Genomic DNA, 24,242 nt, shown 5'->3' with positions numbered 1-24,242 from the left:
AGCACAAACACAATGCTGCTAGGTCAGTTCAAGCTAATTTATACTTTATTGTCTGTTTTTGCCATTCACAGTTGTGCTCTTTGCTACAGTTGAAATGTAACAACCCTACCGAGAGGCCTTCTCAATAACTCTGCTTTCACTCAAAGTTCTGATGTAACAGTTCTTCCTATCCCACTGCTTTTTCAGAATTCGTTTCTATGCTTTTTGTTTCACTTACAGTGGAATAGGTTTAGATTGAATTAAAGCTAAGCAAGGACCGGGCTTTGATGAGAAAACCAAACTCACCGGATGTTTGCTTTCTTGATTTAGTCATCTTTTAAGAACTGGAATGCGCACAACACAAACTGAGAAGTCACATGTCGTGTGTTTCAGCCACAGACTGAAAGATATATAGCAGTTTTGGGAAGCCACACACTGAATGCTGTGTTTATTTACTGACAGGTCATTCAATTTGGAGCTGACTGCACTCAGGATGAATGCACTTGCCGGGATCCGGATGCAGAAGAGAACAAGAGCAAAGCCAAGCACTTGGAGGGAGGAGGGACACAATAAGATGGAGGGATGATATAAGTTGAACTTTAGTTAAATGGAGTCAAACCACAGAATATCCACCACAACAAACACAGAATATCCCATTTTTAAGATTTTATAACGCAGCGATTGTGATTGAAGTTGGACGTTGTACAATAAAAGGACATTTTACTGTTAAAGCTGCATTAAATATGAGTCATGGTGGTTTGAAACTCGAATTCCTGTGTCCAGTCCAGCAAAACAACCTCCACACATGAATATGTTTTCTCTCCCTGTTAAGAAGTTAAAGGTTATCTTCACTATTGGATTTGTGAAGATAATTCTGTTTTCAACATTAGAGCCTGGCTGAACAGTTTATCGTCCCCTCTGAAATTCAAACCATGATAATTGGATCAAATCACTTTTGTAAATGGACTCGAGTACTGTTCTGGAAATGATTAGTCTCGGGGAAGTGAACAACTAAAACAACTGGATGTGCCTGAAACTGTCCAGTACAGGCACAGTCCTCACAGGAAGAGCTACCGAGGGAAAAACACAATTACAGTGACTGTATTTAAAAAATGCCGAGGCAAAGTCTCCTGTTTCCTCATGGAATCCGCCCAAATGCTGTCATTGTACCTGAACGGGCTTCGGATCCTTGTAGTCGTTAGGAATTTAAGTGGATACATGTATGTAAAGACTAACATATATAGACTAATATATTTGGATCACCTAACACATGTATTAGATCACCTATTAGCCACACAGGTCAGTAATATTTCTACTACAAACGTGTATCAGTAGGTTACAATGTGTGCATAGGGCTTCCCAAAAAAAGAAGAACCCCAAAAGAGAATGTTTACTTATATAAATACAACATCAGCAGCATCAAATATTACTGGCTCAAGGGCTCACTGAAACATATCGGCACATGAAGATGAATACTGAAAAGCAAAAAGAGGGAGACTTCTTTGGGAAACCTGGTCACATCATCCACTCAGCACAGACATCTGCTTGCATGTGTTTACGTCAGACAGCTTTTGGTGTCCATTATCTAGAAATAATAAACTACCCCAGTACTATATTGGATCTATAGTAAGTATAATCATGTTTGTTTGTCATATTTTACAAAACTGTACTTTATATTCTATGAAATAAATAGCAACTTTATATTGACCCTTACAACTGTGGACTTGTATTCTGTCAATTACATGTTGTATTGATGAGATGCTCTGACCACAAATAGAAACCTTTAGTGCTATTCAGCTAAGCTAACAAACATAACATAGTACATGAAAATTTAAATCTACAGTTCTACTACTTAAGGTTGGCTCCCCACCCAACTTTACACCACTGGGAAGCATATTTACAGCCTGGTTCAACAGCAGTGTTGGGCTCTATGGATAATTTCATACTTCGTAACAGCATAAAGAGATTTTTTTATAACTCATCCTAATTGATTGACAAACAACACAGGCAGCTTCACTTTCACTAATCCAAGTATTCAACTGGACACCTTCATTGTGTTTATGCTATTGTAGCATTTATATTTCTTGTTGTATGGTTCTGCCTGTGTAAGAGGCATGTTTTCGGTTTGGTGAGTGGAATTCCAGGATTTTATTAGTCTGTTGATAATTAGCTAGTTCTCTCTGCAATGCACATGTACAGTGCGGTAATGCTGCTAGATAGCCTAGCTTGCTAGCTTTAGCTGATAAATTGCCATTTCACCCTCTTGTCCAAATGTGGCTCCAAAAACTCTGAATAGTTAAGTAGCTCCAACAGTTTATATAATAGTTTGTGAGCACTTGCTGAGAACAACTTGCAAGTAATTATATGAATTTCAATCAGTGTGCACATGCAAAATCTCTTTAGTAATATCTACACAGCCACTTTTTGTAGTATATTCTTTTATTGTTCTCAGAAGTAGCAAAGATCAAAGTGAAAAAGTCGACTTTATGATGCCACATACAATATAGCATGCAGATAGTAGATGGTTGTTTCATGTTTCTGAAATGCTCAAATGGGTCCCCATATCTTTTTTTTATTTTGTTGGTTATTTCGTTTTCAGTTTAGCTCAGCGCAAAAGTTCAGCTGAATTCCAGGTATCATCTACAGATCACAGAAGATTAAGAACCGTATGCTCGTCGTTTTACAACAGGCATCAGTGTGTTAATGTGCAGAGACTGAGATACACAGCAGATATTACAGTACATCATTGGATCTAGTAAAGCACATGTAAATGTAAAATACCAATTGGTGTACATTTATATACAGAAGTCAAACACCGTACTGTGCTCTAACGTGAAGCATTTCTGAAATAATTTGCTGCCTATACAAAAATCTACAAGCGCTCATTTTAGTATTCACATACGAGAACTGTTAAAAATCACCTGCTCGTTTATATCTTTTTTCTTTGACATCAACCTTTGACTTGGCCACTACAGTTAAAGTAACAGTAACACCTAAAAATAACTAATTAATAAATGGCAAATTAATAGAGGATAAAACTGTAGCTAGTAGCTTTTTCCTGTTAACAGACAATGTCATGATATCAAATCAAAACTAGAGTGCATTCTGACAAAACGTGTGTCATCTTATTATATCTGATCTGTGTTAAATCTAATATATATGATCTGTTACAACATTAGTAAGTTATTAGATATTTCACTAGAACTGACACTTAATGGTACCTTTTGATAACAAAATTCTAAAAAAAAAAATGATGTTGGCTGATACTAAAAATGACTATCAGATGAAGTCATTCACAGCAGTACTGATACTAACAGAGCAGTTAGGACAGAACTTCATACAGCGTTGCTTTTAAAGATTTCGTCAATAAAACTGTTGTTTTGAAACATTAAATTATTAATGAATTATCATAAATGTTCAATCTGGACCACCTGTTAATGTTAGCTGGTTAACTTTTATCAATGACTAATATTAGCCGTCTGGGTTATCATTAAAGTAGTGAGTAATAATAAAACATTAATGTGAGAGTTGGCATTTGTAACTTGTAACTAGACGCTATTCATTCACCCTCACAATTAGGTGATTAGCTACAAATATGGAAAGTCACCAGAAGCACAAAATCAGCACAGAATAAGTATTTAAGTATTCGTTTTGCCCGTTAACAGTAAAAGAACTATTTGCTAAAGTTTAATAAACTATTAATTTATAACTTACTAGCAGCAGTTAATACAATACAAACCAAAATACCATATTATAATAACATGAGTCAATTCAAATAAAATAAGAATAAGCTGGCAAGAAACACACCAGATTAGCGCACGTAAAATTAAGATGATTAAACTGCTGTTAAACTACAGCTTAAGTACAGAATGATCATTTTGAAAGTATTCACTGGATTAAATCACATTCAAACTTGAAAACAATGAAGAAGGATAGTTTTGACAGTTTTTATTGGATTTGTACAGATTTTAAATCATGTGTTTTTGATGCTTGTTACACCTTCTGTACTACAGCTTAAATGCAAATAACACTACATTGAGCAGGTTATATCACTAAAACTTTGAATGTTATGTACAGGGCTTTCTCTTGAATGTCTATACTACTAAAATAATTCCGACTATTATCTACACAATTAACCTTTCTAAGTTTTGCTTTTCTAGTAAATCTCTATTTGCCTACATGCAATCTTTCCTTTGTTATAGAAACAGAACTTTATAAGGTACTGCCTTTTCCCAGTATCATGTACGACACATCCTGAAGTATATTGCATGTCTTGAACTCTTCGGCATGTTGGAAAGATGAGAAAACAGACAAAAGGTCTGTAACTACATACTGTGAAGCTGACTTCATCCAAAATACATACATGGAGGAGTAGCAGCTAAAAGAAGAATGCCCCCGATGAATAAGGAACTACACGCGGCTAAGCAGCCAATACCAGAACTATTCACGTCATCAGATACTTGATGTCTAGCACAACTGTTCACCTGCTGCAGGTGCTGCATTCATTCATAATACATTTGGATGAAAACCACTAAAAACTGAAGCAGAAAAATATTCATTTATAACCGTTGCTGGAATGTGCCAGTGAAGGTGAGGCTACAGTGAACTGGACAGACTCTTTTAAGCCAACTTTATATGTAAACTTCATATGAAGTTGACTCCAGATCACAAATCAGGTCCAAGAATCAAGTAATTGCATCTAGGCTTCCTGTAGCCACCGATGGTTGGCGGACAACTTTCCTGTGTTTTCCCAAAACATTTAAAGATTTGGGTACTTTTGGATTTAAGTAGGCACAAAGCAGCTGTTTAAATCTGAAAATGTCCAATCAGAATGAAACCACTTTTTTTCTTTCTAGGTGACTCTGTGGATCAAATTAATGCTTTAAAGAGAAAAAAATCACTTTCCTTCTGTTTCACAGATTTGAAATGATCAAAAAACAAATCGTCTTTCATAATTCCATATCTATGAGCCATGATCAAACAAAACACAAGTAAGTATCATTTACACCATCGCCTGACATCCTACACTCAAATGATTCAATCTGGATAACTGTGGGGTTAGTTGGATTTGAGAGCTGGAGTTGTGTGGATTTTGATGCCCACTAAGTTAAACACACCGGCCTTGATTTGAATATAAAGCTTGTGTTGATGCTAAATTATTCGCTTCACCTAAAATGATGCTTCAGGCCATAAGATCACAATGTATAGTAAAGAAAATACTTATTACAACATAGTCTTATATGCAGTGAAGAATGACCAGTGAGAACTGATCAACTTCAAGAAGAAAGATGCTTCTGGTGAAAGCATCAACGACTGCATTATGTTCACTAACTTAAAGTCTTTCAGGTCTAACAAAGGACAGCAAAGAGACGTGGATTCATTTAGGACCTTTTTCTTAGCTGATTTTTAGAGCTGACTTTAGAGACCACTGGATACCGTAATACATGAAATATGTTTAGTTCAGGAGCCATTTAAGTTAAAAAAGTTAATGGCTTTTTCAAATAATGTGGAGCATTTGAGACAACAAATACAAATACTGCAATTTGCAATAGTAAACTGTTGTTGTCTAAATCAAATCTGAAACCTTCAGAGCTCCCTGGGCTCGCCGTAGTCGTTATACATGACAGTGAGCGTCTGCTCATCACATGCCTTTTGTACATCCTGGCCCATGTCTGACCAGTTAAGCCCAAAGACTTTGGTGTCTGTGTAACGACAGGACAGGAACTTGAGGGACATCCTGCGAAGACCGATCTTTGGCTCTTGAAGGAGACCCTTACACCATGGGGAGAGCTCATCAAGCTGCGAGAGGATGAGGCCAGCCTTCCTGTTGGGACAAAGACGATAAAGGATTAAAGTGTGGTTGTGGATGATTTTAAGACATGGACACAAAAAGTATATACTTGACATATGTCAGTAGCCTGCATGTGACGGATGCATCACTAAAAACATGGAGCCACAAGACTGCAATCCAGTTAGTCGGTTTTTTTCATTTTCCACCTCAAAAAAACAAAAATCAGCAAAATTATAAATGAACCAAGTATTGTTGAACTTACGGAGCTTCTTACTGGCATATTTAGAACGACAAACAGATGAATGATGATTCCTAAACTGATGGTCAGATCAGAAAATCAGAAATGTTAGCTGATTTAGGAAGTTTTATGAGGGCTTGTAGCACTAAGTGGTGGTAGCATGCTAGCCTTTAAAATGCTAAAAGCTTTACTCCAAAATGGTAGGGCTGGAAAGAAAATCAGATAAAATACACTGTATATGAATATTTATTTTACAATAATAATAATAATACATTTTATTTATAGGCGCCTTTAATACCCTCAAGGTCACCTTACGATAAAACAAGAACAATAGCAGCAATAAAATCTAATAAACATGGCAAAATAAAATTTAGACATAAAGTAAAAAACAAACAAACAAACAAAACAAAACCACACAAGCATAAAAGTATAAAAGCTGAGGCAGGTAAAAATGGACTAATACAGACAGATCAGCTGTATGCAATTCTGAATAGATGGGTTTTGAGACGTGATTTAAAAGTGGTGAGAGAGTTTGTGGTCCAGAGATCTGGTGGAAGTGCATCCAAAGTCTCGGGGCGGAGCTACTAAAGGCTCTGAGTCCCGTGGTAGTCAGGCGAGCAGGTGGAACAGACAAGAGGGAAGCTGAAGAAGAGCGGAGTGTACGATGGGGTGAGTATGTATGGAGAAGATCAGGTAAATATGGAGGAGCGAGGTTATGAAGCGCTTTGAAAGTGAGAAGCAGGATCTTGAAATTGACACGGAGGTGAACTGGAAGCTGTTTAAGAACAGGTGTTATATGTTCAGTGGATCCAGTTCTGGAAATAATACGAGCAGCTGTATTTTCAACTAAATGAAAGTTTAGACTTTATTTGAGATATTTGTATTTGTCAACTGGTAATGAACTGTGTAGGAATGCAGTCAGTCAGTCACATTAAAAATAAATAAGCATACACTACTCTCACTCAGTGATGTTTGAAGACATCTCCAAGTCTACAAAGGACATGGCCTGTATTTATATAGCGCTTTTCTAGTCCCTAAGGACCCCAAAGCGCTTTACATATCCAGTCATCCACCCATTCACACACACATTCACACACTGGTGATGGCAGCTACATTGTAGCCACAGCCACCCTGGGGCGCACTGACAGAGGCGAGGCTGCCGGACACTGGCGCCACCGGGCCCTCTGACCACCACCAGTAGGCAACAGGTGAAGTGTCTTGCCCAAGGACACAACGACCGAGACTGTCCAAGCTGGGGCTCGAACCGGCAACCTTCCGATTACAAGGCGAACTCCCAACTCTTGAGCCACGATCGCCCCTTATAGGTTGGTTTTCCGACACAGGTGAGGAAAACCAACCTATAATTACAGAGGTCGGGCACAAGACTGTTAGACACCTGCCTAATACTGTCCAGGGTTAAGGTGTCCTATGGTGCACCGGATTCTGCATCTTGGGGGAAAGGTCTCAACGGACCAGACTCGTTCAGCAGATCCTGCAGATGCTCAGTCAGATTTGGATTTGGGGAGTTTCAGGACTGAACCAACATACTGGGGTCTTGTCATGGTTTTTGAGACTAACATGGATGGTTTTGCACAGGTCATCGTTCTCCCTTTGGGGAGAATCGTTACTATGGGGAGAGGCATGTTCTTGGTTTCGCAACAATTTTTAGGGAGGCGGTTTGTGTCAAAGCAACATCCGCATGTATGCCAAGAGCCAAGGTTTCCCAGCAGAGCAGTGCTTGTAATGAAATTAGAGTTATTTTCTTCACCTGTTACTGATTTTAATATTGGGGCTGATTGATACTGCCTGAAATTGTTTTCAACAGATTACTGCAGCAGCATTCAACCAGCGCTCGAGGCGGCCCAGTCTTTGGTCGTTTTCAAGGGTTTTTTACAAAGTCAAGAAGATAGTCAGCAACCAGAATTGTGGGAACAGCTTGCTGCCAAGGAGCTGAAGGGAAGTGGAACCTTAGTGTTGATGTTCAATCGCCATGAGATGCATTTGACTGTCTGCAGTCCATAAATCACAGTGTGGCTTTGCTGTTATTGTAGAGTGACATCACTGTATCACAGAACCTAAAACCAAAGTCATCCACTCCTGCTTCCTGTCTGAAGCAGCACACAGGGTACCGACACATTCCAGATCTGACCCAAAGCACACAGCGGCTTCTGAAGGTCTGAACCGATGATGGTAAAACTGTGGAAAAATGAATGATTGAAGAAATAAGGGGTAACTAAAGCACCGGTCCTGTTGAAGAAATGCAGTTGATGGACTGCTCTAATACCGTCAAGAGACCGAGGAGAGACTATGAAATGCTCGATCTTGTCCTTTGACCAAACCAGGCCAGCTGAATAATCATCTTCACAAGTAACATGATGCGCAGAGTTCACATAAATACATCTCATTGGGACACAGTGCAATAAATAACCATTAAGCCTGATCAGCCCATTTGGCTGCTGAAGTGAAACCTTGTCAAGTGTTTGTCTAAGGTCAGAAAATGGCAGCGAGAGAAGATTTTGTTCATTCCACGCACAGTTTCTGCTCATTCTTTAGCCAAGGAACCACTTCCATGGCAGACGGTCCCATTATACCAAATCACAAGTCTGCTGGACGTATCGGAGCCACAGCATCACCAGAGCCACAGTGCATTACACTAGTGAACTATACTATTATTGCAGGGGCTTTACCTTACAACATAAAGTACCTTGAGGTGATTACTGTTGTGATTTGGTGCTATATAAATAAAGCTGAGTTGAAAATTGAACTGAACTGCTGACACATGAGAGCTGCAGTCAGTGTGATGAACAAGCACACTTAGAGAGTGTACAAAGAGACAACCAGTCAGAAGTAAGGTGAAATAAATAAGGATTATTTTGCATTGTGGATCATATAAAGCTGCTCTAGTATGGAGTGCAAGAAGAAAAAGTTAAGCTGGATATGTGCCTATAAGACTTCACCACTGAAAAGAATCTCAGGAAACCTTTGTTGCCAAGTTAAAAAATTAAGGATGAATCGACATGAGCCATCAGCCAGACACTGTTGACATAGCAGAAAAACTGCTCATGATGCTTTCTCTCTTCCTTGCTTCTGTCACTGCTGTTATGTCCAGTCTAATATTGATTTGCAAGCTGTGACAGGGTGTGGTTTGTGGCTCAGCTGCAGGGGACGGGTGGAGCAGTGGATTCAGGGTGTGGTGTCAGGGGAGGCTGACCCACACAGCTGCTCTTCATCACCTGATCATGGCTTCCCTGTTTCAGTAGGTTGCCAGGATCTGACAGGAGTGGTGTGTGGTGTGGAGTGAAGAAGGCAGCTGGAAAGCTGCTCCTAGAAAAGCACGAAAACACTGGAAATAAAGATCACTGGACCTGCAATGCTGTGTGCTTTGGGTCCTTTTGTTCCAGTGGTGCCGAAACACAGCAGTGGGAGAGTGGACCCATGACCAACACAGACAATAGTGGAACTGGTGAAAATGGTGGCACAGTTGGCCACCCTGTATTGGGAGCAGGCGGTGGTGCAGCAACAACAACTCGATCAGCTGCAGGACGCTCCACTGGATGGAAGGAGATGACCCCTAGGGCGTGGTGTAGCAGTGGCCTGCTGAGGAGTCGTCTCTGTGGCAACTCCCTTTGCTGTGTGGGGAGGCCCAGGTGGATCGGCTGGGGCTCACCCCGTGAAGACCCGTGCCATAATTTCTGGGGAGATAAGATTGTGCCGGGGGATTGGCCCTTCGCCTACGCCAGACGCCAGCACAATGTGGCGGCTAGGTGACGCCAAAGGGAGAGCCTCGGCTGCTGGATATGATTGTTCTCGAGCAGTTTGTGGAGGGACCTCCAGGAGACATCACAGAGTGGGCCTGCTGCTGCCGGCCGGCCGGCCTGGACATCACTGTGATGCGGTCAGAGGATCACCTATTGGCCAAAAGAGTCTGGGAGGCAGCCGTAACTGGCAGTGGTAAGTTGACCGGTCCCTACTACTCAAATGCAGCTCTGGGCCCCATGACCACCATGGCCTGCTGCTGCAGAGCAGCACCCACCAGCATTGAGTAATTTGGTTGTGAGTAGTGTGTTGTTTTCCCAGCGCCCATGGACACTGCTCCTTACTCACTGGGAGCCACACCAGTGTCAGGGCAGGAGTGCTGGAGGTGAAAGTGCCCAGTGGGACAGGTGCTCTGTGGTGCTGGCCCTTCAATACCCTCCATCAGTCTCAGAGGGACGTACAGCGTGCCACTAAGGTGCTAAGGGGGTATACACCAGGATATGGTGGACTCGGGCTGCACACAGACCCTGGTTCAGCCCAGGCCTTTGCTAGAGGCAGAGTGAAAGCATAATAAAAGCCTTTATTATCATTATACACGGTATAACAAGATTAAAAAGCAGCTCCGTAAAAGTGCATATATGCTAGCATATTTTAAGAAACTATGTAATAAAATAACCATATGAATAATATAAATACACAGTACAAGAGTGACACAGACAGACAGTTTGAGCACTGACAATTTATACACGAGTTCATGCTAGAGTCCAAGGAGCAACGGAATGAGCAGTAGGGGTGGTTTCTGTCTAGAGGTGCAGTGGTCAATGCAGATGTTTCAGTGCAAATTACTTTTGTGCAAAGTTGATTAAGTTGGATTAAATTATTCAATTTTTGTGGTATCTAAGAAATCGGCAGAGGTGGCGTGTAGGACCAAAGGAAACATGACAGGAATCATCAAGCAAAAAAAGCACACTTTGTTATGTTAGTTGCCTTTGCTTAGGCTGCTGCCCCCGCGACCCGGCCCCGGATAAAGCGGATGAAGATGGATGGATGGATGTTATGTTAGTGCCACTGTTGTACAGTTCTAAAGTTCGCTAACATTAGCTAGCATGAGCTGGTTCCACCAGACCAATTAAGGCAGTGAAAGTCCTGAAAAGATTAATGATGTGTTCGTGGTTTCAGCGTTTCATTAGTGAGAGGAAGAATGTGCTCTTTGTTCTTCGAGAAGTTACCTGGTCTCACTTTAAAGATAAACATATCTATTTGCAGTAAATCAAAGGTCCCATGTAAACAAAAGTTAACTGCCATCTGGGTCAAATTTCCTACTTTCTACTAACGTGATGAACAACGCTTTTCTTTACCCTTCGTGAAAACATCTAGATGTGGCTGAGGTGTGCCACACACTGCTACCTACTGACCCATGCACCAATAAGTGCATGTAGCCTAATGGTGCTTTCATTTGTACAGGTAATGCTCAGTTTTTAATGCTTTATCTTGAAGTTTTTAATGCTTTTTATGTTGTAAAAAGTGTTCATAGTTGGTAACGAAGCCTTAGAAAAGTCTTATCAAAACAAAGGTAGCTGTTGTTGTGTCATTTTTAATGATCATGTTCTTTGTTCCCTGATTACCAAGACCTGAGAGAACATTAATGATTGCCTGACAATAACTAATTTGCCTATTTTGCAATTTTTTATTTATTTTCCACAAATATTAGTCTATAATATTATAGTCAAACAATGAAAGTCTCTTCAATGACAAGATTGATGTTGTTGTTGTTGTTAAACGTGATCATGGCAGAAGGCGAAGGCCTTGATCACATGACCTCTGAACCCTGCCCGTTCTTCAGCAATGAGATTCTGCTTTGGGCTTCAGCCTGGTAAACCTCCACGTGCCCGTTTCCTGGGGTACCTAGAACATTTGGTTTTATACGATGCTCAGTTTGGATAGAATTTGTAGTCTGATCTGGATTTCAACTTTGAATAAAACCAACCATTAGGAGCAAACAAGAAAAATGTTTTTTTATTTGTGACTTTTTTCCTCCAGTCTCTGCGGCAAGCTAATATCCACTTGTCAAACTCCCATTCAAATGATAACCCACAAGTCCTTTTTTTCACCGTTTGATTTTGCTGTTAAGCTGCAGTTCACTGCTGTTTTGAATGGACTCGCACGCTGCAATAATACCGATGCGGTGGCCTGTGGATTCTGCTGCATTTCATCTCCCATCTCATGCCAACACCGCATTAACTGCTGTTCTGTAAACATACAGCTCATCACCCTATTTCCTAGTGTGTGTGTGTTCATGTTATTTCTGGAAAAGCAGTGCTCTCTTTACACCACAGCTCCCTTCAAACGGGCAAGACACCATCAGTGTCTGTGTTATTTTTGGCAGATTTTGCAAATCACTTCACATGTAAAGATACATGAGAAGCAACATGTTGCACTTGTACTTTGTATACACTGCTGGACTGTCTTTAAAGCCTAATGTGGACAGCCTTAGTGATGTTGTCTGCAGCTGCAGAGAAATTGTTACTTTAATGATGCCAGCCTTGTTGCACTGCCTCTCAGTAGACAGGCAGCTCTGTGTTGTGCTGGTAGTCCGCAGTTAGACTGCCATTCATAAAGTTTTTCTGAAACCTCTTTATATTCCCAATATTTTGACACACATGTCAGTGGTCTGGGGAAATAGGGGATATTTATTTCAATATTCATAAATGTGGTTTGTTGTGCTTTCATTTTTCAGGAAAGCTGAGGAACATTCCACAGGTTCCAAATAGCAACGGCTGTCACCATAAACTCTTGTGCATCTATAGGGATGGAAAATGGTTTCCACAATACAACGTGAGAGCTGCAAAAAACCGATGCAAACCCCAAACATTTGTGTGGTTTTGACCGTGCATATCCAAGCAGGCATACAGACATACACGAATTAGCCACTGGCCTAATATTTGTAAGTCTTTTATTGTGAAAAGGGTGAGGCGGATGGGACTAAAAACCAGTACTGGGATTGGGGTTGAAGGGCGTCAAAGGGCATAGTAGAAATAACGAAAAATTTTAAAATCTGTCCCAAAGATCACCTTTTTTAATAGAATTAGCCAGAGCTTAATTGCTCCCTGGGAGTCCTGTAATGTCCATACACATTGTGCTTTTTCATCACAAGCCTCAAACTTTCAAACTGACCTGACTTTTCTTTTCTGTGGGATAGATGCTGGTGATGAGAGCTCGCTCTCCGGCTTAAGCCCAGCACTTTTCAGCAGTTTTGCGATGAAGAGTCTTGCCCCACAGTCTGACTGTCAACACAGCGGTTATCCATCCTGATGCGTTTAAAGGAAAACATTCAGCACAAAAGACCTGAACTATACTGCAACTGTGTGCCATTGGGTGCTGGTATACACACACACACACACACACACACACACACACACACACACACACACACACACACACACACACACACACACACACACACACACACACACACACACACACACACACACAGAGGTTATTGACACCAACACCATCTTTCCTTAGAATTGGCCCCACTTTCCAGAAATGCCTCCCTGCAACTTCTTCCACAATAAAATAAAATAAAATAAATAAATAAATAAATAAATAAAGCCATGTTCATGAATCACTGATCTGACACAGAGGGAAATCCAGCAAACATCATAGAGCCACAGGTACAAGGAGACAGAATGGTCCAGTGAGTCATCTAATAGTAGCAGCCCTGCGTGACGTCAACTGGACTTGCAAAAGACTGCGAAGACCAAATTTAGGTCAGATAAGGTTTTTGACCTTTTTGGGGCTAATTCATACTTTTTAAAGTCAATTCTCATAAATTTAGGCTTTAAATGATATCTAACTATCAAGCAGCAAACTTGAAAAAGTGTTGCAACCCCTCATTTCTATAAAGATTTCTTGTAAAATGGGAATTAGCGATTTATGAAAGCATTTGCAAACATATGTGGAAATAGAGCATCTTGAGTTTACACAATTCTAATCTAAGTTAATATTTCATATGACCACGTTTATCCTTCAACACAGTCTGAACTCTCTTCGGACGTTTCTTGAAGTAGTCTTCAGGAAATCATCTCCGGGCTTCTTAAAAGACACTGAAAGCTCTTCTTTGGATGGTGGCTACCTGTTGTTCCATTCTCTGTCTAGATGATCCTGCACTGCTTCAGTCCCGCTTTATTCTTGTTCTTTTGTGCAACAAAAATAAAAGCCCTGTCCATATCATCTCTACCCAAAAGCTGTAGACCACTTCAAAACTCTGAAAACAGCTGATTGTAGCAAGTGCATTAGTTGAATGTTTTTTCTCCTTTCTCTTTGGCTGGCCTGAAGGTAACTGAAGAGCCTTTGTAACAGGATATAATTGCAACTATAATTTAATAAACGAAGTCAGTGAAGTAACGCGTCACATTTAAAATCTAATGTACACGTGGAACAAAAATGCTTTCTCACTGATCTGTCAGAGCTTTTTATCTTTAATACTGAACAACATCAGTATACATTATACATTTAGGGAACATAATGGTCTATTTTTTATTAATTACAGTATCACGTATTACAATGTGAGCAGGCTACAAATGGGAAAAAAAGGTGAAAACGCACAAACTGCTAAAAATACTCTAACTGCAGAGGAACCAGTCAATGGCCCCCTGGGTTGCCTCTGATGCTGCTGATAAGGTTCATGTAATTGGTAAGCAAACTCATAACAATGTGCACTGATACTGATAATGCAATTTTCTATTAAAAGTCTATACCAGAGTGTGTAAATATTTATATATTTCTGTTCATTCTTCAGTATCACAGAAACCAATAAATCACCAGCAGACAAACAGCAAAAAGGCACTTCTGCTTCAAGTGTGTGTGTATTTCCATCCTTGTCTCAACTATAAAAAGTCAGCGAGCAAAGTAAACAGTCTGCGGTGATTATGATTATGATTTCCTGAGAGAAATTCCAACTATAACAATACTTATTATCGCAAGCGCTCTGATTAGAGAGACTGTCAAGGAAAAACAGAAAGAAACTCAACAAAAAGGATCAAATATTTTTCAGTTCATCAAAGGGCACCGAGTCCAACCAAGGACACGGTCGGGACGGGAGGATCGAGGATTCCTTTCTTTTCAGCCAAGCCAAAACATCTAGCGTTTTGAAGTCAATAGCCAGGCGGCGTGCCTAACGTGACGGGTGCTCCCCCGGCGATGACAAGGTCTGGCCCTTGGGAGGAGAATTGTCGAGCCTTGGAGAGACAGTCTTTCGGTGAGTTTATGGTTTGAGTTAAAGCATCACACAATGTTGCATGAAAAAGGCAACACAAATGTCCCGTGGAGAATGCCAAAGGTTCTCGTCAGTGAGATCCGATACGTTTCTAAAAACAGCAGATCTGAATATCTGCCGCCACAAGAAAGATAAAGCCACATTTGTTCATTCATTTGTTTCCAGATATTGCTTACTTGGCTGATACGAGTTTACATTGAGTCAGAGCCTGAGCGGGGCTCTTGTTATCTGTATTTTGACTAGCTAATGAAAATCTCGTTTATTCTGTCCTCATTGTTTGTGACAGGGAAACTGGGGAATTCTCTTCATAACAAGTCGAACTGATCTGGGAAGATGAAAATGTGCGTGGGTATGCATTTGTGGTCTGGGTGTGTGTGAGTTTGTGTCCACCCTGCTGTTTACTCTCAGCAGCACAACAGACCTGAGGTGTTTGGATGGGAGAGCTATATTGTCTCTCAAGTACCACAAAACTGCTGATTTAAGAACAAACCACAACTAAAGAGACTTACAACAAGGGTTTAGGACAGCAAGGACTAATTTCATGGATGTTTATGAGAAATGCCTCCTACCAATTTCTTACCAAGTACCAGGTCAATGCATACAGTGTTAGCTATGCCAATTATTCTGGCATTTTACAGCTTTTTTACTGTAAAACGTCCCAATATTAGTTAGAATATAAGCAATACAATGCCATTCTATGAGGCAGACACATAGGTGCTCAAAAAACAAATAAATAAATAGAAGGAACACTTTTCTGGGATATTGATGTTGTCGCTTTAGAGTGTATCCAGTTCAAGTATCAGTTTCAGCTGCTTTAATGTTATTATAATTAACAACAGGTGCACTAGAGCGGCAACAATGAGACAGCCCCAAAATGAAAGCTTTTAGAGGTGGAGGCTTGCTGACATTTTTTTCCTCCCCGTCTATTCTGACTGAATTTTTGCTAGTTTTGCATTTGGTTAGGGGCAACGCCACTACTGGTAGCATGAGGCGATACTTGGACCCTGCAGAGGTTGCACAGATCGCAATTTGTCCAGGTAGTCCAACACATGCCATTGCCAACAGGTTTTATGTTTTTCCCAGCACAGTCTCAAGACCATGGGGGAGATTCCAGGAGACAGGCAGTTACTCTAGGGTACTCTACTCTAAAGTCTTTAACTCATCAGCGGGACTGGTATCTGCTCCTTTGTGCAATGAGGAAGAGGATGAGCACTGCCAGAGCTACAAAATGACCTCTAGCAGGACACTGGTGCACAACAATGCCTGGCTTCATATGGTAAGTATTCAGGCAGTTCCCAGGAAGAAGGAATTGATACCACTGACTGGCTCCCACGCTCGTACCACTGGCACATTATGGTTTAGTCTATCCGATGCCACCAGGCTGCACCTTGGACTGTCAAAGAGGTCTGTGATGCCCTGGTCAACATCTGGTAGGAGATCCCTCGGGACACCATCCACCGTCTAATTAGAAGCATGCCCCAGTATTGTCAGGCTAACTGATTACCATTTTGAATTGCTGTAATGAAATTTCAGCAAAATTGACTAGGCTGCTGCATCATTTTTTCACTTTGACTATTGATTACTATTTTCATTTCCATCAAATGTGGCACCAAGAGCTGAATGTAGCCACAGCGATGCCACTAATTGGTTAGTAAAGTCCAACGTTGAAGCCCAGCAGCATTTTTGCAGTTGCCGTCTTGATGTTTTGAAACCTAACGTGATGAGCGAGAGATAAATCTGACTGTGAAACCAACAGTGTTGGGACTAACGCGTTATTAAGTAACGCGTTACAGTAACTACGTTATTATTGTGGTAACGAGCACGGTAACTAGTTATTATGCCAAAATCAGGAACGCGTTACTCGTTACTGGGATTTAGATAGGGTCGTTACTCGTTACTTCGTGTGTTGCGTTTAACTTACCTCGGAAATCGGAACACGAGCCTGGGAATAATGTCACACTCGAGTAAACGGTGTTCTGGTTAGCCTCGTTGGAGAAGTCTGGATTCCAATATGGCGACGCCCTCGAAAACGCTTGTTTTGCTAGCTCTCTACAAAAACAAATTACTACTACACATATGCAGCTCATCTGCAGTCCCGAATTTCTGAGTCCCGAGTACAAAGGAAAGCACCACGACTGCAGTTTCCGTGCTGGACGTAAAAAGGGCACGTGACACTGTGACGTAAGCTACAATCATGGCGGCAGTCGAAGATGGTCCAGGCATGTGTTTTCTCTCCTGGAAATATTCACATTATTTCTCCTTTGTGTTGGAAAAAGACAGGAATATTGTCGTGAACTGTACTCTCTGTGGAGGTTCTAAAACTCTTTCGACATCAAAGACTAGCAATTCTAATCTGATGAAACATCTTCAGAAACAGCATGCATCTACCAACTTAGTTGAAAAAGAACCTGAAGGCAACGTCGGTGACTCTAGCTCCGTTGATGCTATTCCAGCAAAACAACGAAAGCTTGATTTCGGACAGCCTGCTGCACAGTCCATCACCCAGCCCCAGCTACACAGGCTGATTGCCAGGTATGTTGTGGAAGACATGAAACCCATCTCAACGGTTGAGTCCCATGCTTTCAGACAACTGATTAGTCATATACCTGTGCGAGGGAGAGCTGGGAAGGCACCATCCAGAAAGATATTTTCCAGTTTCCTAGACCAAGAATATGCCAACATGGAGTCAGAGCTCAAAAATACACTTGACATGGTAGAATACATCTCCACAACAGCAGACATTTGGACTGTGCATAATAAAAGTTTTCTTGGTGTGACCGCGCATTGGATAAATGCACAAAACATGAAACGTGAGAAAGCAGCGCTGGCATGCAGGCGATTTATGGGTCGACATACGTATGACAGTATTGCATCTGAGCTGGACAACATTAACTCATCTCATGGCCTATCGTTTAAAATCACATCAACTGTAACGGATAATGGCTCCAATTTTGTCAAGGCTTTTAAAGTGTACCAGCCAGCACCTGAGTCAGATGACTCTGAATCTGAGGAGGATGGGGTGACTTTTGTTTCAATTGGGGATGTGCTGCAGAATGCTGCTGATGATGCTGATGATGCAATTTCTTTACCGCCACATCAGAGATGTGCATCGCACACAATGAATCTTATCTCTTGCACTGAGGTGGAGAAGTGGCTATTGTCTGAAGCTGCAACAAAAACCATCTACAGAAGTGCCACCACAAAATGTGCAGGGCTGTGGAACAAGGCCAGTCGTTCCACAGTGGCTGCTGAGATTGTGGACGACATTATTGCAAAGAAGCTACTAGTACCTTGCACAACAAGGTGGAACTCGTTCTATTATGCTCTGGAGAGAATTTCAAAGATACCTGTGGTGGAGCTGAACACAATCTCATCCACATTACGGTTGAAATGTTTCAATGAGAGGGAGCATCAGTGTATCAGAGAGTACTGTGCAGTCATGAAACCACTTACTGTGGCACTGGACATTCTTCAAGGAGAAGACCATTGTTTTTATGGCACACTCCTACCCACACTGGAATCGCTAATGACCAAGACTCTGGCTATAAAAAATGGTCTGCAAATTCTTGTTGGGCTACCAGATACAGTTGTCCAGGTAAGAGATGATATTTTCATTTGTGTTTATCTTTAATGAAATGTTTTACTCAATTGCTTTTTATATTGTGCTGTGCTGTTCACATGCAAGTGAATGCTGTTACAGTTACAGATACTTAACCCCAATAAATAAATAAAATAAATACAACGTAGTAAAATACACACTATTTACAAATTAAAATACATTCTATATAAAACTACAGCATGCTGTTAATATTTAATTAATTTAATGTTGAAACAATGCATACTTTCTCATGCAAAAATGTTTTTTGCACTTTTACTGTGTCGTTATTACAGGCAGTCAAAACAAGGTTTGCACATGTCCTTGGAAGTGAAGATGCTTTGCTGGCTGCTGTGACACTACCAAAATTTAAGCTTCGTTGGCTACATGACCAGGCGCGGAAGGACCTCGCAAAGGCACGTCTGCTGGTAGAGTGTCGAAAACTTCTCCCTGAGCAAGATCAGCTACAACCAGGTACCAGCGCCACCAACACAACACAGCACGCGGGTTCTAGCAAAGAGGATGAGTTCTTCTCCTTTGAAGAGAATGAGGACATATATGCCACTGCTGAAGGTGAGGTAGCTGAGTACCTCAAATCAGGAGCAACAGGGTTAGACTCTCTGAATCATTTCCCAATGATAAAGAAACTCTCTCTTAAACTTAATGCAGCTACTCCTTCAAGTGCCCCAGTTGAAAAGCTTTTCAGCCTGGGAAACCTGATTCTCACTCCAAAGAGGAACAAGTTGTCTGATCATAAGTTTGAGAAGCTTCTCCTCTTGAGGTACAATCGTTGGTTTGATGGAAACCAAAGTTGAGTAGTGCTCATATGATGATGATGTGTTGCCTTCAGTGGTGCTCTACAAGGTAAAGTAGGGTTATTTCCAAGTGAAACTTGGGCTTCTGAAGCACTTAAAATACCTTTATATTTTATTTATCTACATGGCCTGTATGGAGGCAATATTATTTTGGTTTGACTGTTTATGAAGCTGAAAATAGTTATTATTTATTTTATTTCTGTTTGTGGGGCTGAACATACTTGTAATTAATTTTATTTCTCTTCTCTTTCTCTGAAAATACTTTTATTACTGAACATGAGGTCTCCAGTTGGTGGAATTCAGCAGTTAAGTTTACAAAGTTAAGTTCAGTTAACTTTACAAAGAATGGACAAACCTCACCGTGTTTATGTTAAATCATTTTTTGCACTACATGTTTTTGCACTTTGATACCTACAGGTCCTAAATTGTCTGAGGTACAGTTTAATGTTGGCACTGCTAAAAGCATACTTTCTGTCCATTTAAATGGCAAAAATAAATATCTTTCAAAAGTTTCAACACACTGTATGTTGTTTTGTGATCCACTGCTTCTTCCTAGTGATACTACGTACAATGATTAGACACTGCTGTAACAACCCGAGAATGATGAGTTTGCATTTGTAGAGGGTTGAAACATTAGAAATAGATTAAAACACACAGATAAAAAAGTGACACATAAAACAAACTTTGTTAATTTCTAATTTAGTTTCATTCATTTCATCATTGACTTGCACTCGAACTACTACACTGCCATTTTAACTATTTTAGGTTCAGGCCATTAGGTGGCACAGTGTACTTGTGGCTGGATAGTGCTAACATGTAAGCAAGCTAGAAGACTGGCATCCTTGCTGGGTATCCAGTTAGGGAAGCAACACATTAATAAGAGAATTCTGGGTAAAACCAAAGTTACTTTCCCTAGTAACTAGTTACTTCGAAAGTAACGAGTAACTTGAAGTAACTGAGTTACTTTTGAGAGAAGTAACTAGTAATGTAACTGAGTTACTATTTTAAAGTAACTTACCCAACACTGGAAACCAAACTGCACTCTTGTACGGTATTCACTTCCTAATTACAAGGCAGGCCTACCCAAAAGCATATGGTGCTTTAGTCCTCTTTTTGACTCCACTGGGAACCGATGTTTACAAAAGGAACACGTTGTTTTCAATAGGACTTCAAGTTCCATTGGGGCGAGTGCTGTTTCCCCTATACAGTAATACTGAAGCACTACTTAATAGAAAGTATGCAGGTGCAGTTACTAGAACATGTAAACAGCTGCTTTTTTCTGGATTTTGTGACTTCCAAGTTTACTTTTCTGTAAAAAGCAAACGAAATGCAAGGAGAACAATCAGAACAAAGAGACAGTTTCATCAAAGCAGTAGTAGCAGCTCTGCCCCAACCCTAATGTTTAGTTTAGGTTGTTTTTTTTGTAGCTTTTTTATTTCTACAGTCATCTGCTTAGAAAAATATGCAGTAAGCCACAGATTAAAAATTCTGTCTGGAATTAAACAGAAATACAATCTTTATCCTAATATGTCCATAATGAGTCTAGTCTAGATTAGAAAAATGTTTTCCCGGTTCAGCTGAATGACAATGATCATCATGATCTGAGATGTTTTTGCAGCATCGGGCCAACATCAACACAAGATGCCTGAAAAGCCAGAAATATGCATGACGGTTATTTTGGTTTCTTAAAAATGATATCAGTAGTATTTTTGTCCTGGCATAGGTGCGGCCATTTATCTGCTGCATTTGTTTTCCCCAACGGTCAAATAACGTCAGAGAAACAAACTGCTTGACGCCACAGGGAAGCTTGTCAGCACACTCAGACACACGGCGGCGGAGCTGCGAGGCCATTAACCTCGCTGCCTGCACGCTCGCCTGGTAACAATAGACAGCATACAGCTCAGGTCTTTCCTCACTCTAAAGTAGATACATAGGAAAGTCTAATGTTCATTTGATGACTTGGCTAAACAAAACATGTTTATACTTCCTTCCGCTGTTGCCAGCTCTCACCTCAAATGCACTTCTCTGCCACTTTTCCAGCTCTGAGGTGCCTTTATTAACATTAATCACCCCTCCCTTTAACTAAATTGGGAGGCTGTTAATGTAAGTGTATTTTAATGGAACACTTCAGAAGCAACTCCCTCAATTACATCAACTCTTTCCAGCATGGTCCCTATTAAAACCAACCTTTCATTTAGGGCGGGGGAGCCCACAGACAGAGGGAGAAACACAGAATTAAGGGAGCCTTTGCTAATCAGTCTCACCTGCCAAAGCGAAAGCGTGTAACACAGACTGCTGTTTATAAGTAGGTTTTATTTCAGACACATGGCTCTGTTTATAAAACATTAAGCTACAGTTTTACATTATGGGTACTTATACGTAGTTTGGGCGGAAATTTGGGGCCCTCCATGGTTGCGAGTTACTAAATGGCCCCGGTGATGTCACAGAGGTTAAAAGCACTCGGCTTCCCAGTCAGTTTGACTGACTTTCTCCCGTAACTCTAATTCACGTAAACAACCGCTTTGCAATCAGAGACAGCGCTTTGGAAACTGTGAGCGGCACATCTGCCCACCTTTGAGAGTCGAAACAACAGTGTGCTGAGCTTTTGAAAGAGCTGATATAATGGAGACCCTATAAATGTGTTTGTAATAACAGTGGAACAAATTAGCGCTTGCACCGAAAAGTGTACGAAGCACAGTTTTGGTTTTATTTAGAGCTGTTTTCTGTTCAAGCTGTAACTGTTGTTATGCACAGATCACGTCAGACAACTTGTGCGGATTGTTGTGGGAATAGATGCTCAGGCCAAATGTAAGTGCAGTGCAAAAGAAATTGCTTGCAGCGCATGTTGGGCAAAAAACACAGCTACGGTACCAAAGATGAGATGTTTTTTCCAGAGAGCAGTTAAATGCAAAGACAATGTGTAGGCTAACGTTAGCCCGTTCTGGACAACATAGCATCATTTAGCTAACACAAGCTAACTCAAGGAGTTGCAAAAAAAATAAATAAATCACCTCACTCAGAGTTGTTTTGAAGGGAGGGAAGAATCCATAAAGACTATAACATTTATTCGTAGGAAAGTGTTGGAAAGTTTTCAGTTTTAACATAGTTTAAGGTGGGGTTGCCAACCGTCCCTTAAAATACGGAATCGTCCTGTATTTAGAAACAAAAGTACACGTCCCGTATTGAGCTAATAAGGGACGCACTTTGTCCCGTAATACAGTGAGAATCAAAAGTAGTCTATAAATGTTAATGGAATTAACGCTTTGTTTGAAAACATAATTCCCAGCCCCTCTCCTGCTTTGTGACCAATGAGCTGACAGCACACTTATGACAATTCGAGTATGACAATTCAGATTACCGCTCATCTCATTGGTCGAGGAAAGGTCGCTTACAGAGAAAATACCGGAAGACAACAGATGACCACAACAAGAAGCATGGCCAACAGGGAAACAAACGCCGACTCTGCGGTGCAAGTCTCGGACGACAGTCACCTAAAGCTGGGCAGACACTGCGATTTTTTCAGTCGCGTTATTCAGCTCCTGCTCAAACTGTACGATTGACTCGCAGGGGTTAGAAGTTGGTAGGTCACGATGCAGGGTCTCACACTATACCGCCCGATGCTCTGATGCGACCTGAGTGCTCACACTGTGCCTCCATAACATGAAGGTTATAACAGAAAATCTGTCGCTCGCTCTCTCTGTCTCTCACTCACACAGACACACCACCACCATCAACTTTGCTAAATTGCTAATGAAAAACATGATCAGGCAGCTGTGATTGAGCAGCAGTGTAAATCCAACTATTTTCACGGTTGTTGTGGTCGTGATAATTTTGTGAGGCCACATCGAAAAGGCTCGGATGAGCTTTCCAAAGTTCTACAAGTGCCTCCATCACTTGTGTCCAGATCACACGCTGCACAGCCGTGCTGCTCCGTCTTTTTCACCGACGTTTACGTGTTTGCACGTGAGCAGTGTGAGCGCCTGTGGTGACACCCTCACGAGCGATTGATGATCGGGAGCTGCTCGAGGTGTTAATCGCTTCTCGTTACCCCACGTATACTACACGACGCACGATGAAGGCCAAAATCGGTCCGATCACCAAATCGGTCGCACGACTCAAAAATCGGCTCAAAATGGGCCAAAAACCGCACAGTGTGAGCCCAGCATTAGAGCAGCAATGTTTGTTCCCCTCAGAGAAAGGGAAGAATGGGAAAAGGAAAACACCTGGCTGGAAAAAGTTAATATGGGCATGTGCAGTGAATATCAGCGCTATGTGGCCAGAAGTGTGATAATATAATTTATTTTGTGTAACAAACAACTGCAAGGATAGATGATTACAACAAATTGATGACTAATACATAAAAGTAATACATAGATGAATAATGATGATGAGTTAAGATGCGTAATCATGGGAACAAGCGGGTTTACAAACAGGAGCAGCTGATTAGCATTAGAAAAGCTGAAATAATACCTCAGCTGAAGCCAATTGTACTAAATGCACTAAATGTGCACTGTTACAAGAATGTTTTTCTTTCTATTGTTTTCTATTATTTTAAGTTAAGCAGGACAGAGTTCTTTTAAAGAAAGATTTACTTATATTCTCAAAAGTTAAGCATGACAGGCTTCTGTTTAAGAAAGAGACCTGTTTTACTGTGTTAATGTTGTCATTTTGAGCTAAAAATAAATAGCTAAATGATCATTTGTTTCACATGTGTTCATATCACAAAGAATAGAATATGCATCTACTTAAATCAACTTCAAGTCAAATGGTTAAAAAAATAATTTCACACA

At 40.8% G+C, this 24,242-nt stretch overlaps 3 protein-coding genes across 10 annotated transcripts in view; 2 read left to right on the top strand and 1 right to left on the bottom strand.

Moving 5' to 3' along the window:
* pappa2 (pappalysin 2) overlaps positions 1-1,686 on the top strand; it is a 95,630-nt gene extending 93,944 nt beyond the window's left edge. The window contains exon 27 of the mRNA XM_085439617.1: positions 442-1,686. Within this exon, the coding sequence (XP_085295743.1) occupies positions 442-552 (111 nt within the window). The 3' untranslated portion in view covers positions 553-1,686. The remainder of the gene's footprint in view (positions 1-441) is intronic.
* An 815-nt stretch (positions 1,687-2,501) lies between these two features.
* The window catches only part of astn1 (astrotactin 1), a 500,282-nt gene continuing 478,541 nt past the window's right edge, over positions 2,502-24,242 (bottom strand). For all 8 annotated transcript variants that reach the window (XM_085439848.1, XM_085439850.1, XM_085439853.1 and 5 more), the window contains one exon: positions 2,502-5,803. In XM_085439848.1, the coding sequence (XP_085295974.1) occupies positions 5,566-5,803 (238 nt within the window). In that variant the 3' untranslated portion in view covers positions 2,502-5,565. The remainder of the gene's footprint in view (positions 5,804-24,242) is intronic.
* Positions 17,237-19,452, top strand: LOC146688379 (uncharacterized). The gene is made up of 3 exons (XM_085439389.1): positions 17,237-18,637; positions 18,934-19,210; positions 19,307-19,452. The coding sequence occupies exons 1-3, from the start codon at positions 17,237-17,239 to the stop codon at positions 19,450-19,452; spliced, it is 1,824 nt and encodes a 607-aa protein (XP_085295515.1).

This window comes from Copadichromis virginalis, linkage group LG18 (genome assembly GCF_057382275.1).
Source record: "Copadichromis virginalis isolate Kocher_CV1m ecotype Utaka linkage group LG18, C_Virginalis_male_GT1.1, whole genome shotgun sequence".
Taxonomy (NCBI): Eukaryota; Metazoa; Chordata; class Actinopteri; order Cichliformes; family Cichlidae; genus Copadichromis; species Copadichromis virginalis.
The sequence above is the reverse complement of the archived record's forward strand: the minus strand, read 5'-3'. Positions and strand labels throughout refer to the sequence as shown.